At 41.5% G+C, this 20780-nt stretch overlaps 1 protein-coding gene across 2 annotated transcripts in view; it reads left to right on the top strand.

Moving 5' to 3' along the window:
- Positions 1-20780, top strand: part of abtb2b (ankyrin repeat and BTB (POZ) domain containing 2b) — a 39911-nt gene that overhangs the window by 8786 nt on the left and 10345 nt on the right. The window contains exons 1-3 of one of the 2 annotated variants that reach the window (XM_080304875.1): positions 9357-9555; positions 16703-16852; positions 19462-19672. In XM_080304875.1, the coding sequence (XP_080161001.1) occupies positions 9516-9555; positions 16703-16852; positions 19462-19672 (401 nt within the window). In that variant the 5' untranslated portion in view covers positions 9357-9515. Of the gene's footprint in view, positions 1-9356; positions 9556-16702; positions 16853-19461; positions 19673-20780 lie in introns of those variants that run through there. The other variant, XM_026176440.2, reaches the window with a different exon arrangement.

Here is a 20780-nt window from a genome sequence, read left to right as displayed (position 1 = left end):
TTAGATTAACGCTGAGGACAGAGTTTGTGGGGACATCATCAGATTATCCTAGTTCCCAAGTTCCAGACTTTAAAGACTCCTAGTTATACATAATCACCATGCATTTCCTTTGAAAATGTTAGCCATTATACATAGGTCATAGGTTTTGTTTCTGTTGTGTTTATAGGGCTTAAATGCTATTGCTGTTGCACTAAGAAAATTCTGACCTAACACTCTGTTTGTGTTACTATGTGTCTGCACTGGATTTGTCCCTTGGGCACAATCCCGCTTATTTGGGCTACATCTGTATTTAACTGTGTACATATGTGGGCCCATGTCCATGGAAGTGTGTGTTTGACTGGATGTGTTCTGCGAATTGATGGCCTCTGTGTTTTTAGCCACATCTGCTCTCTGTTTCTGTGTTGTGTTGGCCATCTGTGTGTCACTGCTGGGTCACAGACAGTGCTGGACACCAGCACTATTTCCTCTCCAGGACTGATATAATCTGAGCTGTGGAGGGGAAAGCGTGTTATGTGGTAGGAATTTTATACCAGTGAAAGGATGCTTTGTTGAACGTGTTCAGAGAAATGTAACCTTAAAAAAAAATCTAATAGTTAAGGGCTTAAGAAAAAGGGTGGACAGTGATCCAGTTTTATTTATTTTTTTATTGTTTTTTTTTTTTCATTTGTTTATTGGCATTGATTAATTCTGCAGTCTAGCTTGCATTCTCTCTGAATGTGAATTGGTCTATTAGTATCTTCAGTGATCTGAAGTGAGTTTGTATTGCTTTTGTCTATGCATGGAGAGGCTGTAGAGGAAGTGAGTCAGACAGGAGTTAAACAGAGCACGAGTTAAACTAAAATACTCAATATTTTCCCCTCTTTTAGACTTCTAGGAGCAAATTACAGCCTCAGAAAACAGCCTCAATGCCAACACATTCATCAGCTCATCAAACCTAATTTGGTTTAACTCTCCATGAGCCCAATGGGATTTTTAAACGTGTTAGGATTAGACATTTCTTCCACCAGCGTGGCCTGTAAATACAAGTGTGACTAATTATAGCCCATTCTTATTTCCACATGCTTTGCATTAGATATTAGACCACGCACCGCATATAGCCTTGTGGCGCTTCTGTTAATAAGTCTTATAAAGGAATTCTCAAAAGCTCATTCACAAATAAGTTAAAATCTAAAACCTACCCAGTTAACAGAGGTGAAAAATAATGTTGTGGAGCTGGTCAACATGACTTTCCATTAGACAAATGCCCGAGCAATTACATACTTGTCTATAGCCTGGCAGGAAATGCCTCCACCACAGAAGGAGCCTTTCAGTACTCCAGTCAGGTGCTAAGAAAGGGTGTGTTCGTCTGCATGATGGAGATGCAGGGGGCATATGTGTTGCGAGTTTAAGGCTTGCAGTGGGGAGGGAGTCAGCCTGAGGGTTAGCAAGTCATAAATATTGCAACGCCAACACCCAGCCAGTTAGCCGAGCCCCAGCCAAAAAGAACAGCTTTTACTCTTTCAGGTGGTGCCATGCAAACATTTCAACATAACTGCCTTAATTTGTTTTGCTGAAAGGCTTTGTTTGACATGAGGTCTGCAGGCAGGCTCCACAGTCCAGGCAGTCTGATGTCAGGGGAACGAGGGAGAATGTACATACGACAGCAGCCTGAGAGGAAAGCCCAAATGTGGAGACTGAGGAAGGAGAAGTCTTGGTGCTTCTCTGACTCTGATAACATTGTGGCTCTATCTTGCTGTCTGAATATACAAAGATAACTCAAACAGAACACGCTTGCACACTAAGACAAAAAAATCAAAAACACCAGAGATATAAGCACAGTCTGATAAGTAGCAAATGGGCAGACACAGATAGAAAGGAACCTACACTATCAGCATGGAGCGGGTTTATTTGTTTTCTGAATGGAGTTGTGATAGCAAGTACTTCTTAACCTCATTGGGATCTCTATGTGATATCTGTTGCTTTTCAGGAAAGGAAAGTGGAAAAGAAAACACACATTCTTTACATCCATCATATCTGAATGGATAGCTATAATCTCCAGCGCCATGCTGGGAAAGAACAACTTGATTTAAGCTTCTGCTTGCCCTGACCCCTGGAAGCTTCCCAAAGGCTCCATCTTTCTCTCCTTCCATGCCGCCCCCCTGATAAGAATAAAGAGAGGGCTCTTTATTCTTATCAGTCACACTTGCTACTCTGCGTTACTGCGAGAGTCTTCATCATCTAATTACAAGGAAACCAGTGACATAGTGTTTTGTATGTGTGAGACAGTGATTGAATGATAGATTTGTATTGAGCTTTGATTTTGGTACAATTTGCCAGCAGACAGGAAGAGAGAAGGGTTATGAATGTGTGTTTTAAAATAATTTAACATGTCCATACTGAGGAATAAATTATGGACTTACTCAAAAGTAGTGAATTGCACAGTGAGAAAAGCAGGCCTGAGGGACAAGCACAGAGGGGAAAAAACACAGCTGAACCTGCCTAGTGGTTCTTGGCTCTTGTGGACTGCTGCTCTGTAGCCCATAATTACCCTCTGGCCAACTTGTGTTAGTAGCTACAGAGTAGTGAGGTCAGCAGTTAGCTGACAGGTCAAGTGCTATTCATGCCCTGGCTCATACACTGCATGCAACTTTCCATTTAACACTCTCTGGCTTTTTTTCTGTGGTTGTCTTTGTTATGTATGAGTTCATTTGCATTTCTGCAAGATGGTTTGTGTGTCACCACAGTGTAAAACCAAAATCAAGGAATCACTCCTCCTCGTCTTCTACCTTCCAAACCCTTTTCCTCCCTGTTTTGCCTTCTTTTTCTTTCTTTTCTCATCTCTAGTTCTGTCTTGCCAATTACCCCTGGCCAAAGGTCAGCCAGAGACTTCCCATGCAAATCTGTATCGCACACTCCTGCAGACTCCTGCTACCCAGAGAGGATGACTGGGGAAAGCATAATTATGTTCACATGAAAACGCACCCAAGAGGTCTTATTTTAAATATATTTAGCGATCTCTGGGTATCATATTGTATAGATCTTGACTGCTAGGTTAACCCTGGCTTTCAGCAGTGGACCAGAAAAATCTTTCTTTTTTTATATATATACAAATATATATCACTGTCTTTATGTAGAATTCCTTCTGTGCACTAGATCTCATCATTAGTATCTTATGTTCTGTTTTCTTCATGTTTCTTTCAAGTGGTTGAAGGTAAAAATGTTTCTTGTTATCACTCTCCTGTTTCTGAACGCCCTTCTGAGATTGCATGGGGGCTGAAATTGGAGCCTGGGAATTGTTCAAGGGTAAGGAAACACTGTGTGTGTGTGCATGCATGTGTGTCGGTGCGTGTGTGTGTGTGTGTTAAACCTATGAGGTTAGGTATTCCAAGACCCAACTCTGAACACTTGGCAAGCAGTTGAATGAAATATCCCATGAACCTTTCCTGCTGTCTGTCTAGCCATATGTGGTTCTGGGGTTTCCCGTGTGGGCAAAGCAAGCATTATTGTTTGTCTTGGAATGGGACAGGAAGTGCAAGAACTAAAAGTTAGAGAGAGTTTTAAAAACTGTGGAATTATGGGGCAGAAAATAGAGATTTTGCCCAGTGAAAGCCTGTCAAGAAAGAATTGCAGGGGATGGTGAATAAAGATGGCGAGACCCGTGCATATGCTCAGCTGTCATCATCACACACAGTCAGACTATAGCAGCATATAGAACAGGAGAATGAAAATAGGTTGTTCATTTGTATTGGATCTGTGTATGTGTGCACGCAATAACAGTCCTCTCCTCAAATTTGTTACACATAAACATTCCTCTACAAGACTCACACACCCACGCACACCACCCTGTTTAAAGCGTCTCTGGCTGTTGGGCAGTTATTTTTCTTTGGGAAGGGTAGAGGGGTGTGTGTGTTTTATTGTGTGTGGTCAGGATGTGGCTAGCACCTCTCAATAGTCATGATTTACTAACAATACCCATGGTGGTTTGAGCCCAACACTCAGCACATATTACAGGTCTGAGTGGGTTTACTGTACAGCAATTTGGAAACTTTTCTCCACTCGCTATACCCTCTTATTTTGTTAAGATTGCGAATATGTTTCAAGCAGTGTCAGTCACAATGATTTATCATTTGTTTCCTGCCAGGTTATATTAATTTCTGTAAAGGATACAGTTGGTAATATAAAATTCACATGTGTGCCAGGGTGTGAGTTTTTGCGTGTTTGTGTTAGGAAGAGCTAACAGACTGTCAGTTATTATTTAGCCATTGTGGCTTTGGGTAGCAGTGTGGGAAAGTCAGCTGAAGTAAAGTGACCAGTTCTTCTGCTATGCTCAGGAAGAAATGTGTACACACACACACACACACACACACACACACACACACACACACACACACACACACACACACACACACACACACACTAGTTGCCAAAGCTATTAATCTCTTTAAAGGCAAATTGGCTTCATCCATTGCATGGTTTGTACTTCTTACAATCCTCTGTTTGTTAAAGTTTTCTGGTTTTGCAGTTGTAAGAAGCAGAGATTGAGAAAGGCAACAGTCTCTTGTGATATCTTGTCTGGGATGCTTGCCTTTTTCCCCCATCTGCTGCTTAGAGCATGGGGCTTCAGTGGGTGGTCCACAGAGACCCATGGAAGAGACTCATCTTGACCTACGTCTTGACTGCACACAGTCACACACACATTCGTACTCACAGAGCTACAATAGTGGAAAGACCCAATAAAACGTACCTCAGGGGTAAATCTCACGTTAAGTTGCTAAAATGAACTCCTAGTAACTTTTAAAGGAGACGTAATGAGCGAAGCTTGTCTATAGCACTTGCAGAAGCAACAGCTGGGAACGCAGTAACAAACATAACCCCTGTATACACACACATGCTCACCTCCCACAACTTTATTTGTGTAGCTCCCATGATTGCTGCTGTGGAATGTGTGAGCAGGTGCCCCCTATAGAGAAGAAGCAACACAAACTCATCATAGACTTCTGAAATATTTGTGCTGGACACACATCACTGTTTGGTTACTCTGTGCTACAAAATAATGATGACTTAACATAATTGCTGCAGTATTTGTATTTCTTAGTGGAGTCATTTTTTTTATTTAACCAGAAATATTAACACTGACTGCTTTTTGTGATATTTGGCCGGCTTGCAGTTAGTCAGAAGTACAGAAATAAGAAAAAAATGGGTACACCAGACAGAGATTTATGCTTTTTCATGTCTTGTATCTTGAGATGCACAAAAATAAACTGAGTGGCCAAGACCAGATTCACACAGCCTGGTGCTTTAATTTTCTTTCTTTGTTCGTTATTTCTATTTCTTTCTATTCATTCTTTCTTTTTCTCACACTCATGACACAAAATGGGAACTCAAGTCCAGAAATGCAGAGAAGCACAGTCATCATTTCTACAGGAAGCAGAGAATCGCTGGAGCGAACACTGTATCTGTATTTTCAGTTTTAGTACAGAAGGGCATTGTGGTTTCACATATATGCAGATTACCACAAAGTTAGTAAGTTCTTTTCTCAGTTTCTCATTTTGAGCTTATTTAAGGAAAACAGAGTAGATAACACAAGAACTCCCAAACTCCGTGCCCACCACCACTATGCCATCGGCATGTTTGTAAGTAGAGTAAAGACACAATGACGCTTTGTTTAGCTTTTACGTGTCTCCTGTATCGCTGACCACCATGTGGACACTTGCTACCTCATGAACACAAAAGAGGGTGGATATGTGTCTTTGTGTGTCCAGTTGTGGCTTTATGTATGTGAAGAGTTTGGGGTCAAGAGATTACATAACTGAATACAGGAATGGTCTTTTAGTCGGCTTTGTTTGGAGGTGCGGACACTCCCTCTATGTTCCGTGTGTGTGAAGGGGCGTATAAGGGGTGTGCTGGGGTCATAGGTGAGCTGTAAACCTCAGTGGGTGTCAGATGGGTCATAGAGCATATTGAATAAAGTGACTGGTCCGGTTAAAGCTATTTTACTACGTCTTGCTAAAGAGGTCGACATCTTGACACACCCTGCCGGTCCCTAACGCACCCAGGTCGCACAGACGGAGGATATTTAGTGCTCTGATCCGCTTATTGCTGTCATCTGTGAGACTGACACATGACCCCATCATTTGTGCTCTTTATGACATGTCAGTGATTGGCGCATACAATTAGTTTGTTCTGTTTTTATATGTGTGTGGCCAGACTGGAGCAAGCACATTTATCACAATGTCATCATTTGTGCCTGAGGTTAGGGTGGCTCATTGATTTATTTGCAATATTGCAGATGTTCCATCACTGACATTGATTTCCTGACTAATTGCATGAGGTGCTCTGTCCGCTTTCAAAGTACAACGTTACAATTGTGCATCCCCTCCCAGTATCGAACTATCTCCTGTCTTTTTGTACTGAGGACAGTTGTTGTTGTCATCAGTGGCCTGTAAAGGCAGACAGATGTAAATGGACCCAGCCCTGCTAATTACGCCACACAAAGAACTGCTGGCCTTTTGAGCAAAGCTCAGCTTTGTTCACTCACTGCTGCTGAGAAATGCTGATGAGTTGTAATGTCCATGAAATGATGCACATTCATCCTCTGTATTTATCTCACCAATGGCAGGCTATAATGGGATGTCTGTGGGTTGTCCTTTCTTAATGCAGGTTTAATTGGAATGTGTAGTAGTAAGAGGGTTAATGCAGCACTACTCTACAAATCCTTTATTGTCTTCAAGAGACATCATAGCCTTCCACATTCATTGCGCTGACTCTGGAGTTTTTAATCACTTAAACTGAAAGTGTCTTTGCTCGAGTTACTTTACTTTGTTTGGGTGCTACACATTACACAGACTATGTTGTTGTAATCACAGAATATTTTATGATGCAGTTGTATACAACTAGAATATACAAGCAGTATGCAAAACGTGGAGCTTTTCTTGATAATGCTGAATGACAAAAGGTTTGTTTCTACTCTTTCACTTATTTAGCATCTTGATTTTTTGTTCACTGTTTAATATTTTTGGATGTTGTGTTGCTTAAAACAGGATCTGATTGATTGCTGCCCTCTGTATCAGTTTGTTTCAGTGAGGGGGAAACAGATTTAGCTTAGAAGTGACAAAGATAAGGAAGCAAAGCAGTGATTGAAAGAGTGAGAGGACCTACAGTACTTATCGTAATCTACCCACCACCCCACCAGCCTTGTTTCCAGCCCCCAGTTTGACTCACTGCATCATGCTTTTGCTCTCTGCCTAGGCAAACCCGGAATGTTAATCAGCAGAAAACTGCTTTAGATTTACAAGGGGGAATTTGGATCCAATTCTTTGAAAACATCAGACTCCAAAGCCTAACTATCAAAACCACTACTTGGATTATGAGAACCATGCTGCAGTAGAAAAAAGTTTATATCTGAACACAGACATTCAGAGGGATACGGTGTGTGAATTTATCTCCTCAAGCTTTTGAAAGTGTGACTGTCTGTGGACGCCACTCTTGAAATTGTGTTAAATATTGCCCAGACTAATTTGTGAATGCTAAATTTAGTTTGTTTAAAGAAAAAATAAATTAGCGAGCTGAGAGAAATTAGAAGCTCAGTCTAATAAATGGTGAGTCACAAAATGTTTTTTAAAGGCGTTAGACATAGAGAGGGATTGAAGTGATAATTAAACAGTTCCATGTGCATCGAACCGCCTCATGCTGCTGAGGGTTATTTCTGTCGTCATCTTCATGTTTATTTTGGGGGTAGTGTGATAATTTAATGGTGGCAGAAGTACTGCGTTTATGTGAATCAACTTCAAACTAAGGTAGTGGATTCATGTACGTACCATGAATCACTGAAGCTGTGAATTGGTCACATTTAACCTTCAAAGTTCTGGCTTTAAGTATCCATCACACACACACACACACACACACACACACACACACACACACACACACACACACACACACACACACACACACACACACAGAGCCAGCTGGACAGTAAAGCTGATTTCTCCTTTTTTCCTATAAACCGGACTCTTGAGGATTGTGATTGTTGTAATATTGTTTCATTTTTGTTAGCATGTGCTACTGAGAGTTGAGTCAGTGTCGAGTTCAGGTTCAGACCGTTGCTCAATGACCATGTTGTCTGCCATCCAAGCTGACTGGCTCTTTGTTCCTACTCTCAAGTTCCAGCTGAGAGAAAATGAGCTGATCACAGAGACAGAAAGGGAGCAATTAGCGCAAATACACACTCACATGCAAACACGTAGACAATTTGTACGTGTTTGCCCAGCCTACAGCCCATGAGGAGGTTAACTGTTTCTCTGTTTAAAAGGCCAGCCCTTGATCTGTTACAGGCAATAATGTCCACTCTTATTAAGACCATAAGACAACACTCAGCAGATGGATCTGTTGATGTTTAAAAAGGACAATAATGAGAACTTGTCTATAAACCTAAGCACAGTTACACTGCTCCTATTATACTTGCACTCCTCTATTTTTCCTGTTTTATTTTTGTAGTTTTGTTTAAGGGCTTCACCTCATGGGCATTGATTACAAGAGGGTGGATTTGAGGTTATGTTTATATGTGTGCGTAATGACAATCATCCTGTGTCATTAGAGAAACAAGACCAGCTTCCCTGTGCTGTATAGTTACAGCCTGAGTACTGTACAACAAGCCAGCGAACCCTATAAAACAAGTCATCCAATAATAGAGCTATAGTGTCCCTTTCCTGCACACTATATGGAGCATATGGAAAAGGGGATTTCTGAATAAAACGAGCTCACCCCAGGCACCACAGTCAGCCTGGAGTGTAAAATATAAAACATGATTAGAGAGGGTAAGAGGAAGGCAGAGGATAAGGGGAGAAAGCTGAAGTCATGTTTAGGATTAGGGCTGGTTGTGTGGAGCTTAATGTAATATTTTCAAGTCTGTGGGAAACCGAAGCCAGCCCTCCTGAATCCTGCCACTCCTAATATGAGTGAAAGTGTGTTGGGGGTGGTTGTAGGTATGCTACTGCAGAGCATATTTACAGCTAGGGATGGGTACCGGTGTCCGGTGCCATGATGGCACCGGTTCTGACATAAACGGTAGTAACCAGACCGAAAAGCAGCGCACATTTCGGTGCTTTATTTCGGTGCTTTTTTTTCCTGAGCTGTGATACACTTTAGATTCTAGCCAATCGTTTTACGTTTCCGAGGATAGTAGGCGGGGCCAGGTACGTACGTTCTGTTAGAGCAGAGCTACAGATTAAAATGCCCAAGGCGAAGCGGTCAAAAGTCTGGCTGTACTTCATAGCAAAATATACAAACTCAGCAGCAACAAGTGCTTTAAGCTGATACTGTGATACTGTCAAAGGAGGTAACACCTCAAATCCGATGAAACACCTGGCGACGCATAGCGGTTTTTTTTTAAAAGCCCAGAAATGCGCCGTATTTGATAGCTTGCTGCGAGACCTCACACCGTGCACATCTACTGCGGGTGGGTTGCCTGTTATGCAACATCCCCCAAAAACACGAAGAGGAGAGTCCTGGCCCCTAGCCCTGCCAGTGTAGCAGAAATGATGACGGATGATGGTGGCAGCAGCCGTTCTTCTCTGCGTGAGTAGCTAATTTACGTTGAGTAGGCTAACCACGTTATTACATTAATGCATGTAAGGTGAACTAGCAAACATCATTATAGCTACATGCTGTCCTCTTGTTTGATGGCAGATACTCCCTTCACCCTGGCTAAAAAGGCTAAAATGACCAAAGAAAAAGTGGAAAACAGTTAAACATGAGAGGTTTAGGACAAAGTTTGTGTTTTTTCCATTGTTTAAGCACTGCTTCCAGCCAAGAGTGATACCATATATGCCCCATAGCTGCAGAAAAGGCTAACATTGTTATCTTTTTACAAAAAACAGCTGAACATGAGAGGTTTTTGGACCAATTTTGTGTTCTCCATTCTTTAAGCACCGGTTTGAGCACCGTTTGAGCACCGGCACCGTTTCAAAAGTACCGATTTGGCACCGGTATCGGATAAAACCTAAACGATACCCATCCCTATTTACAGCTCAATGGTCATATTGTTGCACTGATGGAACCACTTAATTTGGCTTGTCAGCATGGCTTTGAGCATGTCTAGATGTTAGATCTTTTATCCATCTTGTTGAAGTTTACAAATGAGCAGCACAGTTCATGGTTGAAGTAACACTTTTAAAAAATATCTGTTGATGTTCAAATAGTAAGACCTAAAACCTTAAGTTCAGACATTCTGTTCACGTTAGTAGTCCCTACATGGAGGTTCAGATCTAATCTTTGTGGCTTTCCATTCTGGGTTTTTGGCTTGACTTCTGACAGTGGAACAATGCAGAAATTAGACTTTCAGCACAGGCATTGCAATTACATGTCACACTTTTAAATGCTTGTTTTCCGATCTTAGTTTTACTCACTTACTTTTAAGCCAGTTCTAAGGGAGCAGTTGGAGGACAGGAGTAGCCCATTATTACCCTACATATCTTTCTAGTAAAGAAAATAGTTTCTCACGTAACTTTGTATCTTAGTGTGTTCTGTAATTGTTCTCAGTCAGTGACTTCAGGACGCTACATTTACACAGCTGATAAGGTTACTTCCCTTTTTAGCCCCAGCTGAAGACCACCTCTGACCTGTGCCCCCCTAAAGCCAGGGGTTGCCAAAGGTGTCAGAGGGATGTTGGCCAGACCTCACTTCACTTGTCTACCAAGGTCTGTGATTTTTCAGGCTGAAAGGTGTGTGACTGGGTGTGTGCATGACTGCGTATGAAAGAGAGGCTTAGCTTCTGTTGCCTTTTAATTCAGAACCATAACGATTTGAACACAAATACTGCAGTGTATGGTCACTTTAGTGAATACTAAGATTTTAAATGTCAGCAGCTTCGACTTATGAATGCTTCTCTGTCCATGCTCCACATAGGTTGTACAAACTTGTATGCTAACTTGTCAAATGCTAGATTATTTTAAGCCCAAATATTAATACCCACTTCAAGTTTCTGAATGGTTCTTTGTCCTACAAAAAAAATCTGTTTAGATAAGATCATTAGGAGGGTTTGCCAGGGCTAGAAAATCCATGTATATTTTTAACACTGTGTACTGTAGTCAGTGGAGCTGACCAAAACTAATCATGGTGATTCAACAGAGATATACACATATACAGTAATAAAATTGTGTCATCAGTTTTACAGTTATTCTCTCTCTCAAATCCCGGTCAATGCCGTGTTAAAGACGGAATGCCAAGAAACAAAAGAATGGGGCTGTGCGGGTGACGTTGGAAGTGTGGAAAAACAGGTGTTTTGGAGCCTTTACATATGGAAAACAAGAGGTCAGGTCTATGAGTGAAGGATCACATCTGGCCAATGGATTCCACTGGAGAGGAATGAAGCACGAGTGTGGTCGTTTGTGGTGTCAAAGACAAGAGACGGTGGGAGTGATATACGCCCAAAGACAGCTCTTTCAAACACTGTACTATTGTGTGATTGTCCACATTCCAGTCTCCACAAAGGGACAAGTCTATAGCCTCCTAAACCAGAGTCAGAGCTCCTTCTTTGCCAGGGGAAGTGTCTTTGAAGCCCCCTTTCCTTGACTCTCTGATCCATCCACCCTGTAATGAATGAAGAGGCTGTTAAAGGAGGAGAGGCAGGTGTTTACGTGTGTGTGTGTGTGTGTGTGTGTGTGTGTGTGTGTGTGTGTGTGTGTGTGTGTGTGTGTGTGTGTGTGTGTGTGTGTGTGTGCGCGCGCGTGCATGCTGTGTGTGAGAAGTCTCAAGTTTTCTATCAGCTCAGTGAGAATATGCAGCAATGTATTGTGTCTTTCACACGCTCTCTTTACAGTAGACAAAACAGATTAACACACACAGACCAATTATGGTCAAAGAATGTCTTTTTTGCCAGTGGGAAGAAGAAGTTAAACCGAAAAGTTAAAATCTAAAAATCACACAGATGTTCTTGCCTTGTTATGTATGACAGTTATTTTCTGAGAGTTTAAAATGCAGTCTGAAAGCCTGGCATGCCTAACATGCTCTGAATAGGTAAGTTCCCAAGGACGGTGATATGAGAAGCAGTAATGTCCTCCAGAGTCTAGATATCCAGCCTATTAATATTGCTACAAAGCATTTCTGCTGAACAAGTTATTCAAGTAGAACAAACTGTTGCACTGAGAGATAACACAAGAGTAACAGAGTGAGGGTCGAGGCACAAGAAGGAAGGCAAGGATGCATCAACTTTCATCAGCTCTTCCGTCAGAGTTTTTGGCATATTGTCCTTGCAGATTGCGGTTTATACTTTAGTTTTTCAATTTTGAAACTGAAACCATGTAACACCACTTATAAAGACACATGGAGTGACAGGCTCCCTGGACTACATTCAAAAAACTTTCTGCACACCAAAAAGTTAGTTGTTGGATTGTTCTGACCTTCTTTCGACAGCATGTCAAACATAGTCGTGAGTGATAGCTTGGCTAAGCTAGGAGCAGCAGTAACGCTCCTGAGAGATGGTTGAGATGGGCTGGGAACTGCCATAGGCTTTGTGGTAAGTTTCAGCTTTGATTTGTTGCCGAGATTCCCCACATGACATTTGCAAGGTCAGCCTCAGAAATGGAACCATAATGACCACAAAAGAATGAATCCCTTGTGTCACTTCTCTTCCCGTGCCTCGCTCTCTTCATAGTCTCAGATATTCCTGCCTTTCCCCCAGTTCCTCTTCAGTTATATTCTTTTTTTTTTTTCTACATGACTCATTTGTCTTCCTATAAAGCTCTGCGACCTAAGTCCCTTTCCTCCCTGCCCTCATCCTATCATCTTATCCTCTGCTTCTCCCAGAGAAAAATAATTCACATAGTACTGGAGCTGCTGGTACTCATATTATTTAGTGGTGGTGGAGACAGGCCCTGGTTGGCTTTCAGACCTACATCAGGCCCAAATGACGCAGGCTCGGGTTCAGGGTGAGGCAAGCAACGGGGTGGGACTGTGAGAAACACTAAGTGGTTTTAACCATTTGCCACAGCTTTGAAATATTACAGAATAAATTGAAGCTGTGTTAACATTTTTAAAGATTCTGCTTCAGATCTTCTTGCAACATGCTAATATAGGCTTAATATTCTTGAAAGGTCAACAAGCATCGTGTTTAAAGAGCTTCAGTTTTTCAGTTTGAGGCTGGTACGCTTCACAACTGAAACCAGGTCGATGTTAGTAATGGGTTTCTCTTTTTAAGTTAAGGTTTTGAGGAAAGAAATAACATCAATTTGACTTTTTTGTTAATAAATCCAACTACAGGGAGTCAAAATAACTGTTAACTTTTATAGCACTGCTCGTTTCTAAAGACAAGTCTTGCACCTTCATATTCATATTTTTACCCACCCACAGTAACAAGACAGATCTTTCAAAATTGCTTTTACAGCTTGAACTAAGCTATATTTGAATGAGTTCTTCTGATTGCACATGACAAACAGCATACTACTCTGACTTTGAGGCCACTGTGGCTATAGTGTCCACAAAGCATGACTGTGTACACACAGTAAAGCACCTGAGGTGTATTCCATCTACAGAGGAAGAGAAACTGAAATCATCAGACTCCTGTCTCACATGTATGCAGCATGGGTTTTAACAAACTTCCCTCAACTTTCCTTGGAAAGATTGCCAAAGGCCTTTGTAGAATACTGTAGAAACCCCCCCCAAATTCCCATGAGGCCTTTCTATATAAAATCACAGCTGACGTTGCACATGATGCACATTTGCATTCTTTTATCTGGACAGATGACAGTGTATTGGTGTGTTTGTGCTCATCCGTGATTAGGAATGAGTTGGAGCTTGTGTATAATTTGTTTGTGTGGCATGTAGCAGTAGTAGTCTGCCACAGCCAGCCGTTTCTATTGTGTTGGAATGGGGAGTCAGCACATATAATACGAGTCAGATGGTGCAGAGAAAGTACGAGAGAGAGAGACTAGATTTCCCCTTTGGCAGAAGTCAGTGTATCATGTACCCTGTGTTGAGTAATCCAGTGCTAACACCTTTAGATATTCAAGCTGTCAGGTCCCCCTGATTACAAATTGCACTGAGGTGACTGCTACTGTCTGGGCGGGGGACTCGTCTCAGTCATAAATCATGCAGTATAATAAGAACAAATCCTGCTAACCTGTTTGGGCAGAGACTCAGTGCAATACAGTACTTACTGAAACACACTGTGACTCTGGCACATGACTCTATCAATGAGGCAGCATATTTAGAATCAGTCATGATCACATGTCAAAGTTATTTAGTCTTTGATGAACTCCACCCATTGGCGCTGACCGCTACATGGTTTTCACACATTCACTGCACCCTTCAACATTTCTAGACATTAGTTGATGGAAAAGCAAATGTCAGATGCAGTCAGATCAGACACTGAACACCCTATAACCTTAACCCTTCACCCTGTAATCTTTAATTGTGTTGATATGTGAGACACAAGTAATTGTCCAGTGAATTCACAGAGAGCAATGTTTCTTGTTTGTCTTGCACGCTCCATGCAGGCAGAACCATCACTTAAACCAAACAAAGTGTTTCCTGTAGTGCGAAGCCCTTTGAAGTGGATTATCTTCAGTTAGGTGCTATATGAGAGAAAGGACATCTTGATACAATGCCCCTATCTTATTCTTCCAACAGTTTACCTCCAAAGATGGCTTGTGGTAGTTGTGTGTTACTTTCAAAGGCCTCTGTTGCCTCTTGTCTATACTTATATGAAAGACCAGAAACAAGATTGTAAGTATGAAGCCTGCCATATTTTTCATATGTGTTTACATCATTTCAAAAATATGAAATATACTGAATATATTATACCCAGGCATTTTGGTGTATCTGAAGGCTTTAAAACAAAAGTATATATCCAAAAATGTATGTGTGGTTTCCCTTGGTGTTCTTTCAACATTCCTCCTTTGCCTTCCTTGATTCTGTCAGCAGTAAAAGTATCGTTATCTCTTGCTGGCATGTATCACTAAAAAGAAGAGGCTGTAGTGTAAGATGATGGGATTTTTTTTCAACATGTTGCAGCAGTTTTTTTTCTTTCAACATCCCCACTCTGATTCCAGTGAGAACGCAGCACTTGCCGGAAGCACATGGGAATGTCATTTTAGGGACGGTAGCCCATGTTTTCCCTTTTGGGAGAGAAGGGAGAGTTTAAGATGATGCAGCTTTTTTTCCTCTGGCTTCATAAATAAATCACAAACCTGCTCTGATCATCTTTCCTCTTTTCCATTTCTCTTTTTCATCCTCGGCCCCTTATTTCCTCTGGCTTGGCAGAAAGCTTGCTTCATATTCAGAAGCCAAAATAAAGGTTAACTTTTGGGGAGCTAACTGTATTCAGATCAATTAGATGCACAGTAGCTACCTCGGCTTTCAACCAAAAAGACTAAAAACAAACCAGGCAAAACTAATTAAGCTGGGAGCTTTACCCAGGAGATCTTTTCTGAAAGACAGAAAAGGCCACTCTGTGTTCTTACTTTGACTGGTCGCTACTGTTATCCATTTTAGTTGGAACACAGCAATTAAAGCGGTGAAAGAACAGGACATTATGTCGTTATGCAAGAAATGATTGTATCTCCTTGCCTGCTCATCTGACAACCAGGGTTTTTTTTTTGTTGTTGTAACATTACATATTCAAACTGTCGGAGATGGTTGGGTTGGACTAACTGGGTCTGCTGAGTGTTTATTCAAAGAGGAAATGCCAAATGTGTTCATGATTGGCCATAGTTTCATCAGTAGCTGTGCCTCATAATTTAGTACAATTATGAATTTTGTCTCACAACTCGTGAAATTGTATTATTTTAATGTGCTGGAAACAACCATGTTATAATGTTTGCTTATGTATTTCAATTAAGATGTTTCCCGATTAGTTGTTTTTTTCACTTCCTCTTTTTGCATGATAAAATCTAAAACTATAAAGGATGTATTTAGCAAGTGCTGCTAAGCACGTCCGCTGTATGGGTTATAACAGGGGTAGGCAACTCCAAGCCTCGAGTGCTGCAGGTTTTAGATGTGTCCATGATCCATCACAGCTGATTTAAAGGGCTAAATGACTCCTCAGCATTTCTGAAGTTCTCCAGAGGCCTGGTAATGAACTAATCATTTGATTCAGGTGTGTTAACCCAGGGTGCGATCTAAAACCTGCAGGACACCGGCACTCGAGGCCTGGAGTTGCCTACCCCTGGGTTATAATGAAGGTTGCTGTCTGTGCTACCATAATTTTTTATCCTTATCTACCAGTATACCTCTCTCACTTACTGTTCCTTCATACATCAGACAAATCAGCCTCAACCATCATGCATCTACTAGCTTTGCAACCCTTATTCCTTTACAGACATACAACATATGTCTTTTCTGCGGTGTTAAAATAATCACATGTTAGTAATGTTAAAGGCAAGTATTTGGAATAACACAAAATTCATAACTTTGTTTTGGTTTTACTCAACATGTGTCTAAAACAGTTTTGATTGGTTTTGTTTGCATTAGCCTCATGTCACTATGTGCTCTGTTTACTTTCCTGAATGTGCTGAGAGCAAGGCTCAGATTCCCTTGTGTGTTTGGTTGCCCTCAGTGGTGTGGATTACATGTTATAAGGATTACGACGGCTGCAGTGAGCAAATACCGGTCGTGTAGGGATTTCTACAACAGCAGTCCTGATGGATATTTCAGAAGTTATGGACGTTGATTTAAATGATTCATATCATATCTAAATATCTGTTCCTTTTTGCTTCTGTGCCTGTAGGTGTTTTGTCCCTCCCAGCCCATTTCAGTCCCTACACAGAGAACCAACAGTCGTCTGTGGACAGCAGGGAGGATGCTTATGCCCAGCTGGAGCTGAGGACACTGGAACAGTCACTGCTGGCTACCTGTGTAGGCAGCATCTCTGAACTCAGTGAGTATACATATTGTAAATAGTGTTTGTGGTCCTGATTAGAAGCATTTTTTCACATTATGTTTTAATTGATTAAATTCCTCTGAGCTGTGAAGCTACACAGTATCCTTGCCAGAAAAGACAAGTACCAGTTCCCAGAAATAATAAAATGTCCTGACTTTAAAAAAATGTTGGTGCTTGACCACAAATGCTTTTTTCTTGCTCTTCTCTTAAAGACACATAACCTTTTATTTTTTAATTCAACAGAAAATAATAGTTCAGACAGCAAAGTAGGCAGCAAAGATAACATATAATTATCACTTTCTGTCCCGAGTCTCATTGTGTGCCTGAATCTGCAAGTCATCTAATGCCGGCTCTTCTAAAAATAAACAGCGGATCAGTTTATCTACACATGGAGCTCTGGAGAATAAAGTCACAGTGCCTCAGATTGTACATTTGTCATCTGTAATTTGTTTGCAAAGCAGTACACAGTCTTTTTTTCAGTGAAGTTGGTCCACAATGCAACACTTGGACTGTGTCAGCATGCCTCAGACTTTATTGACTTTATTAGAGCCTGCTGTCAGTCTGAATACAATTGCATCCGTCTTTTCTTCTGATGTTTTCCTTTGGATTGATGTAGTAATACAAAGTATAAAGCCGCTGAAAAGCCTGGTACTTATTTGTCCATTAGGTATTAGACCTTGAATGATTGGACGGATTCTTTGTTTAAACATAGACAGCTCTAGACATTCATACGCATCGTGGATGGTAAACACAGAGTCATGCAGGCACACAGCTTTACTGTACTCTACAGTACGTGTGGTCTGTTGAAACTGCAGGCTGCGAGGGAGTTGGCAGCAATGAGGGGTAGGAATAACAAGTAAGATAAAAACAGGAATAGAGTTAGTTTGAGAGATGGAAGTTTGTATGGCAGAGGATTCAATTTAAGGAGCGAGTGGGTTTAGAGGTGTGGAGAGTCAGGAGGAAATGATGGAGAGGTAGAGAGGTGAAGATGGAGAGTTTTGGGGCATGCACAGAGGAAACGTGGATATTAGAGTTGGACGGAGCAGGGATACATTTCCTTCTCTAAATGAGCTAACACTTTGCTGTTTGTTCCTAAAGCACAAGGCCACGGTTCATACACCGCTGAAGTTAGTGAGGCATTAAGAAAGTATACACATGCACTCAGACAAAGACACACTCTTTCTCTCAGTAGTCTCTTTGTGCAACATCTCTCTGGTGGGGTGAATTTGTGCTGTTCTGGGCAGGGCTGATATCCAGACCAATTCACACCTAGAAACACACACAGGCTTGTGTCCGCTAATTCACATACACGCCGCAAAAACACGGTGGGTTTGGCACTCTGATCCTAGCCCAAGACACCAGGCAGACACAGGAGCATCTGTACCAAGCTGCCCGGCTTTACTTGATCACTCAACTGGACTTGGCCAGACACACAAACACACACCATACACAAACATGGTGGATAACTGATAGTAGGCTACAGCACATTTCAACTATATGGCCAAAATTGTAGGGGAAGCAGCATAATAAACACACTGGCTATGGGAAAATGCAGCTTTCACAAAGACTCCAATATATCTGTAATCTAAGAGTGAAGTTATTCATAGGCATCTGACCCCCGGAGCTCAGTTTTGCTTCAAGGCACAATATATTCTGGAAAGGAGAGGCTCTCCATCATGGCCAATGATTCCTACGAGACCTCCTGGAGCAACTGCTGGTGGTGGTTATCACAAAGGGGGCCCTTCAGCTTTAAGTGGGGTCTGTTTTGGGAGGGTTACCCAGCCTAATCCCCTAGAAGTACCCCAAACCTCTTAATGCTGACACACAAACACACTCGCACTGTTGAATTCTTCACCCTTAGCTGATGTGCTGTCTTTTTACCCGGGGGTAATTATGCTAAATGAGTGTTACAAGATCCCAAGTTCATCCTGGGCTCCCTCGTTCACACCGCCTCTCCCTGCCCCTCCTCCATTTCCCTGTCCCTGTGACGACTGTCCACTTTACACTTTCTTTAATGCCTAAGATCTCTTTTCCTGTCGGTCTGGCTCTCTCTCTCTTTTTTTTTTTTTTTAAGAATTTTTGCATATCACACTGAACATATTTTAAGCAAAATGTACTTTTATTCAGTTGCGCATAGTTCACTGCTAGAGTATAAACTGATGAATCATCTGATGAGCACCATTATACAAACAGCTTTCATTTAAGTGTTTGCTGTCAAATCGCTATATTCTACTTTCTGAAAAGACTTAATGTTAGCATTGCTATTATCACGTGACTGACGCATAACTTTCACGGTAGAGGGTTTTTAACTACTCTGCTACTACATGAACAGTTCAGTAGAGCCTTGATCATGGGTGAATGGCTATTTAGACTGGTCGTCTGGCTTTGCTAATGACAAATACCACTAGAGACATGGTTGGAGGGGGGAATCCAGTTTGACTGCGAGCCCATGGGGCTTTTAATGTAAACAGTTTTGAATATGCCACTCATTTATGTCCATAAACTGATTTTTCATACTGCACTACAGAATCAGGAAAATCATTTTTAACCTTCAGTTTTTTAAATTACATATGACTTGTTAACTATTAATGTTTCTGTGGTTCCAGGTGACTTGGTGTCCCGTGCAATGCACCACATGCAGCGCCTAAGCTCAGTACGTCCAGGGCTGAGCCCTGCCCGCCACGCCCGTCCTCAACAGCCCGTGTCCTGGTCGCCTGACGCCCTCCACACCCTTTACTACTTCCTGCGTTGCCCACAAATGGAGTCCATGGAGAATCCCAATCTGGATCCCCCACGCATGGCACTTAGCAAAGAGAGGTGGGAATAATGCATGACTGGACGCAAGCAGTTTAGATGCTCCCTCTCTGGGTGCAAAATAGGCGGTGAAATTACAGATCTAATCTTAATCATTGACCCTGTTCCATTTTGTTTTCGACCCCCCCCTTTCACAGAAAATAAGTGGTACTCCTGATTTGCCCTTTTATCCATTTGATGCTTATCTCCCTAAATACATTTGTAATTTCAAATGATTCGGTTTGATTCATGAAGCTGACCAAAATACAGTCAATGCCAGAAGTGTAGCCACTGCAAATAAACAAACCCAAATTGAAACCTTCAAAAATGAACAAATGGGTTCTCAATGAAGTGAAAAGCTTTTTGCAGGCAACACTTCACTTTCATCCTTTTCCTAATCCCATTAGCCTTTGTTCATTTAAGTGTTAACTTTCTGTTGTTGAATTACAAGCAAGAAAAGGCTTCTAGGTGTCAGCAGTAGTGCGATAGAAGGGTGACTTGCACCTTTAGAGTGTAAATTAGGCTGAAGACTGGTGTTTAAAAGAATTTTAAGAGGTGGAAATAGTCTGTAATTTTGTTAGGGTCTGCTCAATCTTCCTTAGTTGCATTGAGAAAGTCTGGCAGTTTTTGTGTTCCCTTTATTTCCTGTTGTTTCTTGGAATGAAAATGTTTGCTCAGTCTGGACACAGTGCAGCACATTCCACTTGTTTTTTATTTAAAAGTTGTGGCTTTATCTACAAACCTTCCATACCAACCCCTTCCGTATGTTTGGAGGTGTCTCTGGGAAATTACGGCGTTTCTTGCTTTTTTTGCTTTCTACAGAAGTAACTGTTGAGTAACACTCAACCGAGTCACGTCTCTATTCTCCAAAAATGTGATAAAACGTTCGAAAACATTGCATTACATCACTGTTGTTCACAGTGGTTTGCAGTTCTGATACTGTGATATTCAGCACTTCAGATAAATGTGATGGATTATGTGCCTTCGGTTAAGGTAACATGACAAAAGTAGTTGTGCCTGCCAACACACATGAGGTCTGCTCTCAGAAAGAAATCTTCAATTATGTTTTTGTGCCAGAAATGTAAAAACTGGCAGCAATAGGTGTTCGCGGCTTAATTACATTTTTTATACT

The sequence above is a fragment of the Astatotilapia calliptera genome, chromosome 7 (assembly GCF_964374335.1).
Source record: "Astatotilapia calliptera chromosome 7, fAstCal68.1, whole genome shotgun sequence".
Lineage (NCBI taxonomy): Eukaryota > Metazoa > Chordata > Actinopteri > Cichliformes > Cichlidae > Astatotilapia > Astatotilapia calliptera.
Note: the sequence above shows the minus strand (reverse complement) of the source record. Positions and strands in the feature narration are given on the sequence as shown.